The sequence below is a fragment of the Pteropus vampyrus genome, unplaced genomic scaffold, assembly GCF_000151845.1.
Source record: "Pteropus vampyrus isolate Shadow unplaced genomic scaffold, Pvam_2.0 Scaffold101, whole genome shotgun sequence".
Lineage (NCBI taxonomy): Eukaryota > Metazoa > Chordata > Mammalia > Chiroptera > Pteropodidae > Pteropus > Pteropus vampyrus.
The window spans coordinates 1030340-1042847 of NW_011888882.1; the positions used below are offsets into that span (position 1 = coordinate 1030340).

At 37.2% G+C, this 12508-nt stretch overlaps 1 protein-coding gene and 1 long non-coding RNA gene across 2 annotated transcripts; one reads left to right on the top strand and one right to left on the bottom strand.

Moving 5' to 3' along the window:
- Positions 1 to 3393: 3393 nt before the first annotated feature.
- LOC111742785 lies at positions 3394 to 5344 on the bottom strand. Its single transcript, XR_002781467.1, has 2 exons — positions 5162 to 5344; positions 3394 to 3564 (listed from the first exon to the last, which is right to left on the bottom strand). It is a non-coding gene; the product is annotated as an uncharacterized LOC111742785 (long non-coding RNA).
- A 52-nt stretch (positions 5345 to 5396) lies between these two features.
- Positions 5397 to 8401, top strand: TSPYL1 (TSPY like 1). The gene is given in 2 exon segments (XM_011364777.2): positions 5397 to 5987; positions 5989 to 8401. Coding segments are annotated over 2 exon segments (1284 nt in total). The 5' UTR covers positions 5397 to 5505; the 3' UTR covers positions 6791 to 8401.
- Positions 8402 to 12508: the final 4107 nt, after the last annotated feature.

Here is a 12508-nt window from a genome sequence, read left to right on the forward strand (position 1 = left end):
ATTTGACATAATTTTACATATAAAAACAAAATATACTTGCACTGATTTACTGTGCAATAGATTTTACATTGTGCAATAGATTTTCCAAGAAATTATGGCATTTCATCTAATTTAAGACATTATCAGTTGTAAAACATAATATTATTTAAATATCAAGAAAAAAACAAGAAAAACATTGCCATTTAAACTATGCATTTAGATATATTTTTAACTTTGTCTTTATTTAAATAGCTGTTGTATGCTTATTTAGACATAAATCAAACATCACACTTGGACATATGTAAGGGGAAAACAAAAGCAAAATAGTTATTTTCAAAACTTTTCCACATTCTGAAAATTTCCTGAAACAGGTTTTGACTCAGAGTTGTCAATATCCATGTTTTTTCAAACAGTATTATTATCCTCTCTCCTATCAAGTATTATGATGATGCTATATTTCTTAAAACAATGCTCAACTCTTGTGTCTAGGGTTTTCTTCGAAGCCACTGACACCAATTACAAAAGTTTTGATGCTGGTATTTTTTTGAGCCTTCCAAAGATATTGATGGAAAGTTTTCAGAGTAAAAGGAATAAAGTGGTATATTCCTTCTTCAGATCTTTAAACAGATTGTCCAGACAGGAAATTGGTAACAATAACTAAGTTTGCACATGCTCAGGCAATGACAATAACAACCATATCATGACTGACACCTGGCTGATGGTGCTTTTAAGACATACAGATTTCAGAAATGTGAAAACATATTTCCTACAGTGGAAGCAATGGACTGTGGCAATCGAGGGGAACTTTTCCTTTTATTTTTCAAAACTTAACTAAGATTTGGTCACCAATCAAGAAAATGCTACTCATGGTATTTGAGCCACAAGTAAACCTGTCAGTCTCCATCCATGGTGGCTTTGTCAACAGATTTAACTATTTTGTCGTTTTTTTTTTTTTGTAGAGTAGGTATGTTAATGCCTTTACATATTAAAAGACACTAATATAAATTACTTTTATTTCTTTTATATCAGAGGCGTTATTATATTGGTTTTTCTATGTATGTACATAGGCAGGTGGTATTATCTATTAATTTCATTTCAAGGAAGTAAAGACTGATTTAGAAAATATTTTCTAGAAAGATGAAACAGTGTCTGACAGGGTTTAGGAAATACTGAATTTAGGGATCATGAATAAATGCTTTTCCTCTAAACAGAAAGCAACTCCATGGCACTTTCCTAACTGATATTAATACGCTTATAGACAGAGAAATGGAGGAGGCAAAAAAATATGTATTAATTTAACACTGAGGATAGTTTTATGTTAAGAAAGTGATTTCATATTTTATATATGAGCTCTTGAGTCTACCACTTTGTATGTCATTTTGAGTGACTCATTCTCTTTGCCTCAGTTCCCTAATAAGTAAAATGAAGGTTGTAATAGCATTACCTCACAGAGTTCTTATGAGAACTAAATGATACAATACATGGGATGACGTTTCACAGGAGTGGTTGGTACATCAGAAGTAGTAAATACGTGAAATCTATCATTAATTATAATCATAAACTATATCTTTCTGCAAAATAAAAATGTCTGAACTTCTGCTAAACTCCTGACTGAGAAATCATCCCTGAAGAATCTATGATTTCTTGATATAGTGGAGAAAAACTATATCATGGTTTTGTAAATGTTTTCTCACAGACTATATTAGAAAGGATCAGACTACCTTTTGGATAATGAGGTTTATTACCAATTTCCACAGAAATGCTCTGTAATACACAAATATACCTCATATTCCAAAATGCAAAAAGGTAATATATGAAGTGTAGCTAAAATATATTCTCCATCAAATAAAACATAATGCCAGTATAGACATACTATTAGTTTTTGTCAAGTCATTTAATGTTTTATTAAAATCAACAAAAGTTATTAAGGATCTACCAAAATCTCAGCTATAGGCTATGCTGAGTAAATACAAAGGAAGTACTGTATTTCTATCCCATGGTGAAGATGATGGGTGCCTGGGATGAGGAGACCGAAATGTATGAAAAACCAGAGTCACTAAGAGGAAGAGTATAATTAAGTGCTAAATTGCATCGCACAGTTCATAAAAGAGTTGTAGGAATTCAGAGGAAGATTAATGAGTCATAGGGTAGTAAGGAAAGTTGCACTTAGGAAAAGGGAGGAGAAATGTAGCAGCTATTATATGTGTGACCTAGCCAAGCTAGTTAACCTCTTGGTGTGTTTCGTCTTTTACAAAATTTGACAATTTAATGAATGTAAAATGCCAAGCACATTCTAAAGCAAGATAGTTTTCTGGTAGGGTCTAAGAGAATGGTACCTACCTAAAAAGAGAATGTTTCAGATAGTAGAATAACCTGTGTCGTGTAAGATAGACTTGTCATTTAAGATTTCAGGTTCGAAAAGATAAGGAAAAATCTCCATGAGTAATAGACTTACTATTATAAGTACAATTTTCTGTGGTAAATTGCAACTATAGTTTTTCCCTGTGAATCAAAATAACTCTTTAAGCACATGAGGCTTCATGCAGGTTGAAATCCTATAGAGTTCCTTCTTCTGAGCAAAAATTTTCTTTAAAAAAATGGCATAGAATACACATATCTGCTTTTTCTTCTAAATCCTTGCTTCTTTTATTTAAAAGTGATCACGTACTCAAAAGGTATCATAACCTAGGCTCTCCATCATCTATAACAAAGAGTTATAATTCCAATAACTTCGCTACTATGATTTTCAGTTAATTAAAACTAGAGAAAATAAAATGACCTCATCTTCTGTATATAATCAATCAAATATTCCATATCATGGCTTTTCCAACAAGAGAAGGAAAATAAGAGATGGAAGGATTCTTCTAAAGTATGTCAACACTATCTGGGAAAATTATGTTCACCAAAGTTCTGATTACATTTACATGTAACATCTATTATTGGAGTCTTTCCTAACATTATCAATTAGAGCACTTGTGCACATGATAGTGGTGACTGTGACAAGTAAAGCTACAACTTCTAGGACTGGTCAAAGCCTAGCAATGTCTTCTGCTTAAAAACAGAAGGCACATTAGAGTAATAAAAGTTTCCACTTTAGGCCAAATTAAATTATTCCAGTTCCAAGATCCAAGATAATTTCACAGCAATTAGAAAGAAGCAATTAGAAAAACTCCATTATTCATTCTTATCTATAAAAAAGTAATTTCAGCCATGCATCACATGATCTATATCCATTTCTTGCAGAGAAAAATGAAGGCCTGGAATCATTATCTTGGCTTGTTCAGAAAACAGAGAATTGGAAATACAGTGTTGGTACTCTGAGGCTTTGCTATGTAAACTCACCTAAATATGTAGGTCCTTTCAAAGTTTATTATACAGTGTGATCACACAAATGTAATCTATATGTAAAACAAAATTGTTTTCCTTGTGTTTGTTAATGCTTTTATAGGCTTTGATGCACATACAGAAATTCATTTAGACTAGGACTTCTTTCTTGCAGACAGTAGAGCAGTCCTCTGGTCTCCTGGTGGCAGATAAAGAGGATAGCAGGGTGACAATCTGCATGCTCCTTCTGTAAGCGCCAAGCTACAGGCAGGAGAAACAGTATTTTGTTAATTTGTTTATCTAAACATTCTAATAACTCTGCAACACTGTGCAAGGCAGTGTGGTAGGCACTAGGACAGTGGTAAACAAAAGCTTCTCCTGGAGTTCAGGGTCTTCTTAAATATCTTTTTGGTAGGTTTTGGCTTTAATTTTGTCTTTCTTTGTATTGCCCAAGTAGATTTCCAGTCTCCATAACCCAAGAGACTCACAATATGATAAATCAAGCTTTGGGCAGGACCTCAAGAGAAAGTAATGGGCAAGACTGAAGAGACTGCTGCTCAGAAAAACTTAAGGCAAGATGATGTTGCACAGAGATGCAACACAAAATCTCAAGGAGTATCCCTTCCATATTGCATCTGTAACAAATTACCACTTTAAACCTACACAAGTTAATTACCTCATAGTACTGGAGGTTAGGTATTATAAAATCAAGTTGCTGGGAGGGCTACATTCCTTTGGAGGCTCTTTGGAAGAATCCATTTCCTCATCTTTCCAGCTCCTAGAGGCTACATTTTTTTCCTTGGTTCTTGATTCCTTACTCCACTTTCAAAGTCAGCAGTACAGCATCTTCTCTCCTCTCCCCTCCCTTCCCCTCCTCTCCTCTGCTTTGGGGATCATCTCTCCTCAGACTAGGGACAAATGTGATTACATAGGGTCAACCCAGATAATCCAGGATAATCCTCCCAACTCCAGATCTTTAAACTAATGGTATCTGCAAAGTCCCACATAAGATAACATATTCACAGGCTCTAAAGATAAGGAAGTGCACATCTCTGGGGCCCATTATTCAGCCTACCATACAAAGCGAAGCCAATGGGGAAAAAAAAAAAAGGTTGCCTTTTTTACCCTTTAAATAAACTAAGTGAACATTCACATTCTTCAAGTTTGTTTTCTATTTCAAGTCCATTTTGGTTATTCATTTTACCTGGCTTTTATTAATAAAAATGGTGGCCGGTTACCCTCCTCCCAACTAGTATTTCTCTGAGGTCTTGTAACTCTCTAACACCAGCTTTCATGCAAATAAACAATCTAAAACAACTGGAAATGCTGATATAACTCTTAAATGTACTCTATGAGCTTACTGCCATGAATACAGTTTGAGCTAACCTTTTCTACCTCCTTTTAGAATTAAATTCTTTAATAGGTTAATAGTTTATGGGGGCTGGAAATAGCTTTTCTATTTTCTATAGCGAGGGGCCAAGGAGCTAGATTTAGCAAGTTGATCTTAGCTTAATTCCTGCATACATTATGTAGCACAAGCTCTTCTTTAATGCAGATTATAAATTTAAGACAAACAAGGAATAATATGCATCACTTTAGTGGTAAATATCCGCTTAAAAGCTTTTTCTGCTAGTGGCGTTACAGGCTAGAATTGATATTTTCATGTCACTTCTACTTGAGAAAAGGAAAACAGTTTGCAATTCATCTTAGTTAAAAAATATAGAGATTTTTTTTTGCCTGTGGACATTATGGAGTAATATGGTATAGATTTACCTTCCTGCCTAAAAAAATACTGGAAATTAGAAAAACACGTTTTCATACAAGCATGTAGTGTAGTACTGTGATCCCCTACGATTACCGCATTTTACATGCTGGAGGTGTCCAGAAGCATCGTAGGACGGGTTCTCATTGCCTTTGGCCTCTGAGTCCAATTTACATTTATTTACGTCAGTCAAAGTACCTCTCTACGAATAAAATTCATAGAAGTAAAACTAAGAGAACATGCTTGGACAGCAGGGACCACAGAATCAAGCCGGGAGCAGCGAACTCTCGCGTTATGGTAAGACAAACAACCCTGACGTCACCCTCACGGGGACGCTCGCGAGACTCAGGGTGGGAGGTGCGAGAGGCTGGTTTTCGCAGAATCGGGCTCCTGTGAAGAGAGCAGGTATTAAGCTACGCGTTGGGCTGGCTGCTACCAATATGAGCGGCCTGGATGGGGTCGAGAGGACCCTTCTCCAGACCAGCACCCCTGATACTCCCGACCATGCCCCAGGAGACCCGGACCAACACCAGCGCCTGAAGCTCCACGAGAAAACCGAGGCGTCACAGGTGATGACGGAGACGGGTGGAGGAGGCTTAGAGACCGTCGCGCTCCCACAGCCCCAGCTTCCAGAGGAAGCCTCCCACGACCCCGCGGTCTGTGGCCGTACTCCCCAGACCCAGGTCGGTGGGGATCCCGGTTACGGAGCGACCAAAGCGGGACTAGAAGAGGTTCCGCCTCCCCCGGAGGGCGGGGAAGCCGAGTCTGCGTCCATGGCAACGGACTGCAGCCTGAACAATAGCTGTCAGCTTGTAGAGCTGGGCGGCCCAGATGCAGAGAAGGCCGTAGAAACCTGTGGCGCAGAGAGGTCAGGGTCAGAGGTGATGGCGGAGGCGAAGGCGGGGGAAGTGAACACTGAATTGAACACTGGATGAGGAGGTGGTGGATAAGGAAGTAGTGAAGGAGGAGGAGGTAATGGAGCAGGAGATGGAGGTAGAGGAGAAGCCAGGAGGTGAAGAAATAGAAATGGTAGAGGAAAATAGAGGGGTAGAAGAGGCGAGGGAGGAGGCAGGGCCCCGGATTATGGATCTGCGCATGAACCCCCTAGAGGCCATCCAACTGGAACTGGACACGGTGAATGCTCAGGCCGACAGGGCCTTTCAACAACTGGAGCATAAGTTTGGACGGATGCGTCGACATTACCTGGAGCGGAGGAACTACATCATTCAGAATATACCGGGCTTCTGGGTCACTGCCTTTCGGAACCATCCCCAGTTGTCCCCCATGATTAGGAGCCAAGATGCAGAGATGTTAAGATATGTAACCAATTTGGAGGTAAAAGAACTCAGACACCCGAGAACGGGCTGCAAGTTCAAGTTCTTTTTTCGAAGAAACCCCTACTTTAGGAACAAGCTGATTGTCAAGGAATATGAGGTCAGAGCCTCTGGCCGAGTGGTGTCTCTTTCCACTCCAATTATATGGCGTCGGGGCCATGAACCCCAGTCTTTTATTCGCAGGAACCAAGATGTCGTCTGTAGTTTCTTCACCTGGTTTTCAGACCACAGCCTTCCGGAGTCTGATAGGATCGCTGAGATTATCAAAGAGGACCTGTGGCCAAATCCACTGCAATACTACCTGTTGCGTGAAGGAGCCCGTCGAGCCAGACGTCGTCCAATAAGGGAGCCAGTGGAGATCCCCAGGCCCTTTGGATTCCAGTCTGGTTAAACTTTGCCCTCGGGACTACCCCTGCACAAGGTCCCCTGTCACCTTTTTCTGGACTTGTGCTTAGGCAACAGAAATGGCTATGCCTTCTACACCCTCCTTCCCCGCCCCGACATTTCTGCAACATTTTTCCTCTGGACATTTAGTTCTCTCAGCCTCAAGATTGAGACGTTCATGGTCATGCTTTACCACTTCTACACAGACTGTGCTGTTCTGAATTACTGTCACATGCTGCATGGCCATTGTTCACAATACTGCTAAGCCAAGTAAATGTTGCTCTGAATTGTACAGCCTTTATCTGCACTTCTTGGACTGTTTGTTCTCAGGGCCTCTGGTTTGGCCCTTACCACCTAGAATTCTAGCTTTAGTAGGAGCCCATTCTACCCACTTTGCAGTGCAGGCGTGTAGTTTGTGGACAGTTACAGGGCATTAATAATATCAAGAGGGAGATCAGCAGTGGTCCACTTGGTCTTTGTGATTTAACTGACCGCGCTGCCCCTCTTGTACCTCTGGTCACCTCCTAATGCTGCCTGCTTTTGGCTGTGCCCACCCCCCTTTGGCTATTACCTATTAGATGGACGAACATCTTCCAGGCCATTATCAGCCCCTGTTTGGTTTCTGGTAAACCAGAGTCGACAGAACTGATGGTGGACCCAAGTTTCCTCCCAGCACAAGTTTCCTTTCCAGCTGTTCCATTCCTCTACATTAGTTCCTCACCGCCTCTTCCCTCAACCCCCATTAACCAGGAACCCTATGATCAGGCGAATGTTCGAGGTGACAGGTTAGACCTTGTCCTCATGGCAAGAGTAAAGTTGGTGTGTAGGCTTTCTTAGCTTGAACTAGCAATTCATACAAAACCTAGGTACTTTCTAGAGCCTCCATTCTCTCCTCATCCTGAACATGATTAAGTGTCAGGGTAGGGTAGCAGTACACTTTGTCTCTTATCTGTTAAAAAGAAAGAGACATCTGTGAAAGCATACTTTTTAGCTTAATTTGGCACTCTCCATCATTTTCAAGGACAAGTAGTCCTATAAAAGAGACTCTCAGAGTTTATTACTCTTTACTCTCTTCCCCACTCTCCATCCTCCAGCTCTTAGAGGGCTTAAAGGGAGACAGATCCAGATGGAATGAAAAGTGATATCTAGTTCATAATGGATGGAAGAACTAAAGAGATTGTGATGGTGTCCTAAGAAGGGGAAACTGAACAGGAGACCATAGGCAAAAATGAGACAGGTAAAAATTGGGCCTAAAATTAAGACTGGCTGGTTGAGAGCCTTAAAGAAAAAGGTCTGTTAGTGGTGATGGATGGAGAAATACTTTTTCTCATGATTTTCCATGGGAGAATTGAAGGGAGTTGGAGTGTTAAATACCTTGCCAAGAGAAGCATTCTTTAAAGAAATAAAATGCAACTTTGGGTGCTTTCTCTCGTTTTCATGTGAATTTATGCAGAAGGTTAATACTGTGTCCTTTATTTCACTAGTATTTGGTAAAATCCCGTTGTTTTCTCTGTTTCTGCTTACTGGGAAAATTGAGCTGTATAAGATTGCTTTCAATTGGGAACATTTGGAAAACTAATCTTTCCAGTACAATAAAGACTTAAATGAATATTCGTAATGGTTTTCAACTTGTTCTTGTTTCTGTCAAAACTGTAGTCTTAGAAATATGAAAAACTTGGTCTTGTTAGATTCTGAAGACTGGAGATTGTTGTCTTCATGGGAGAATAACCTACAAAAAATGTGTGGCTTGATGGTCTTATGTGATCATTTGCCCTGGTAACGACTTCTTAGTAATTGATGTGTCTCTTTTCCTAAATAGCATAAATACTTGTGAGATTGCTCTATCAAATTGGAAGTGTACCATTGGCATATCTGTCTTTATATGCATTATGATAAAAGCATATTACTGTTAGATTTCTTATTTTTCATTCTGACTGGAGAAATTATTAAAAATAACAATGTAGTTTAATGAAGTTCTTAAATGGATTCAATAAGCATTAGTTCAAAAACAAAAGTAGGGCACACTACTGCACCTTGCAAGGTAGGGAGGTTTGTTGTTTTTTATTGCTTTAAAATGTCAACAATTGACAACTGATTATGATGTCACTTTTTTTTCCATAGAGTTTGTATAACACCATCACCCCCTTCACTTCCTTAAAGCTTCCATGTCTATCCACAGAAGTAATAATTCTCAGGTCATTCAGGCTCTTTTAAGTCACTTTTATATTTAATAAGCACACATTCACAGAGTTCCTATCATAAGTGATATATTCCTATATCCCATACTTTCTCAGCTTTAAAAACTTGTTTGTTCTTTTCTTCAAATCTTAACGTCTATCTGTGTTAAATCCTTCAAGCCTGTCATAAATAACTCTTCTGCCTTATATTTTTTCTGTTCTCTTTAGGGAACATGAAAAAAAATTTTTTTATGTACTTGGTGTACTTTGTAGGAACTTCTGTTCTAGAAAATAACATAATTCATTTCAGTAAATTCCACAAATTTTAAAGCATTCTATTTGGTACCCTTGGAAGATAAGTATAAGAAGATAAAGTCCATTCCCTTATTGTTAAAGAACTGAGGGGCAATTACAGCCTTCACTACATCTAGCTTAATGTGTTGCACATAGTTGTCACCAGATAAATATTCACTGAATGACAAAAGGGTCAACTCAAATGGAGAAAGAGAACAAAATAACCGAGTATCCAGAAAGACTTTTGATGAGGTAATGAAAAAAAAATGGTTTTCAGGGCATTTGTGAAATTGATGTAAAAAATATTTGCAAAGCATTTCCTAATTAAAAGCAAATTTCTTGTTTAATTAGAAAAAGTCCAAACATAATACATTTAACCTTTCACTTGCCATTTTAACAGAGCATTAAGTTTGGATCAACTATTATGTGCTTTGTTTTTGTACATCTTAAGGTGACTTACACTGGAAATTGAAAGGGGTTAGACTCTCTACATGTGCTGTCCAATACAGTAGCCACTAGCCACCCGTGGCTATTGAGCAGTTGAAATGTGGCTAGTCCACATTGAAATCTGCTGCAAACATAAAATACACACTGGATTTTAAAGATTGGGTATGGAAAGAAGAATGTAAAATCTCAATTTTTTAATACTGATTGCATGTTGAAATAATATTTTTGATACAGTGAGTTAAATAAAATACTAAAATTAATTTCTATTTATTTTTTAAAAAATGTGGCTACTGGTAAATTACACAGGACAGCATGGTTCTAGACTTCTTGAATATCTCAAAGCACATAAAAATATCTGTAAAAATTAAACATGTTATTACTTTATCCCCATGAAATTTTTTTTGACTAGGACAAGGACTATGTTAAACAATAGAGGGTCTCTAAACAGATATAACTATATCCTATACTTAATGTAATTTTGAATATTTACTGCCCTCAGAATAATAGAATGGGCCAATGTAGTTAAAACATTTTATTATCCTTCTGGAATATGCTCAGATGTAAAGAACTGTTGATATCACTGAGAAATGTAGAGAATGTATATATATTGAAGTTTAATTAAGTCAATAGAGTGATTACTTGTAATAGGCACTTAATTCTAATCTTCAAGTTCTAACTTAGCACACTACAATTAAGAGTTGTGTTGAGATGGGTCTAAGATCTGGTGGATATGTGGCAGTGTAGGTGCTGTTGTAAGCGACCATTTTACATAATGACCAAACTTCTCAGTTACTCTAGGGTCAGTTTTGATAAATTCCCTCTGATTAGCAATTAAAAGCATATATTTTGCATAGCTAATTTTTAAAAGATATTTTATAAAGTCTTTAATAATACATGGAAGAATGTAGTAAAGCATTTTAGTTTCAGCAATAAACTTATTTTCTATGGACCAGAAATACTATATGTCTAGAATAATTTAATTTTAACAAACATAGTGGACAAGTATTATTACTATGTTCCAATGTTTCATGTCTGTCTCAGATTATTTAAACCATATCCTACTTGGTCTAATTCAGCTTTCTTTTCTTTCACTTAGTGCTTAATTCTTTGCAGATGTCTTTCATCTTTGAACCTCTATACACTTATAGTTTCATAGTAGAATTTGACATTGATTTTATACTTCTTGCACTACGGTGTATTTAATGTAGGTAAATCTTAACAAAAAAAGAATAATAAAAATTACCAAGTCATCATTTATTTACTTAAAGCCCATTGGGTCAAACACTTTACATATATCTCATTTAATCTTTACAACAGTCCTGACAAGTTTTTTTATATTCGCTTTGTATATGAGGAAACTAGCGTAGAGGAGTCTGATCTGCTCTGTGCAAGCTGATCTGTGAGTCTGATCTGCTCTGTGCAAGTTGGTGACTCAAGGCCTGAGAACTAAGGGAGCTGGTGGTGTAAATACCAGTCTAAGAGCAGGAGAGGGTATCCCAGATCAAGTACTCAGGCCGGAAGCAAAAGGGGCAAATTCCTCCTCCTTCCATCTTTTTGTTCTATACAGGCCCTCATGGGATTGGATGGATGATTCCCACCCACATTGGGGAGGGTAACCTACTTTTTTATTCCACCAATTCAAATGCTAATTCCAGAAATACTCTTACAGGCACACCCAGTAATAACATTTAATTTGGGCAACTTTTGGCCCAAATAGACACAAAATTATCACACCAAGCATACAAGGGTATGAGGTCATTCATGTCAGGGATCTTGTCTCTGATTTCTCTTAGATTATGACTTTTTTTTTTAACATCATCACAGGGAGCCAACATAATGAAATAATCTTGTGTGAGAAAAATTTAATTTTGTAACAGTGACAGCCTAAGTATAATAAAGATTGTAATTTAATTTTAATAGTACATAGAGCATCAAACATATGTTGAAAACTCATGCCACAGTTCTTTTAATGAATGTATGGTCTATAAAATTGTCGTATAATATTCTCTTCAGAGACGTTTAAGCTTTAAAACCAAGGGCAAATTTGAGTCAGATTATAATTTTAAAGACCACTTCCTCCCTCTAGTGACCAGAAATGGGAATACTATATTCACAAGCATTTAAAAAACCGATCCTCAGTGTGTATGTGTATCACCCCGAAGGTGTGTCCGGGAAATTTCTCAGAGTTATTTTGGTTATTACAAAGAATATGGATACTACTGACGTTCATTCGGGGCATTAGGGATGCTAGATGTCCTGCAGTGTGAGGGATAGTGCCCTATATAATTATCTAGTCTTAAATATTCAAGTAGATGAAAAAACTCTATTAATTATTTAAACCTAGAACCTAGTACTATGAAAAGTTGTTTACATATGAAAACAATGTTTTGCACTGTTTTATACACTGTATTTTTGAAAACAACCCCTTTCATCTATTCTAAAACATTGATTGTAAGATAATGTCATTACTTTTACCCAACATCAAGAATGAAAACAATTGCCAATTAAATTCTGACACAAAGTTTTCTAATACTTAAGAATTTAAATTTTATCAACAATCAGCAGTGAAAAGGCAACCCATGGAATAGAAGAAAATTTGCAAACTATGTATCTGAAAAGAAGGTAATCTCCAAAATATAGAAGAAACTAGTGATTCTGGAGGTATAACCATCTAACTACTTCACCATGTCATAGGCATGCCCATGCATTTAGAAATTAAAATAAATCTTTTAAGAATTACTTTTTAATTTCTTCTTTAAATTACAACTAAGATGTTATATTGATTTTTCTTTTTAAAAATAGTGCAT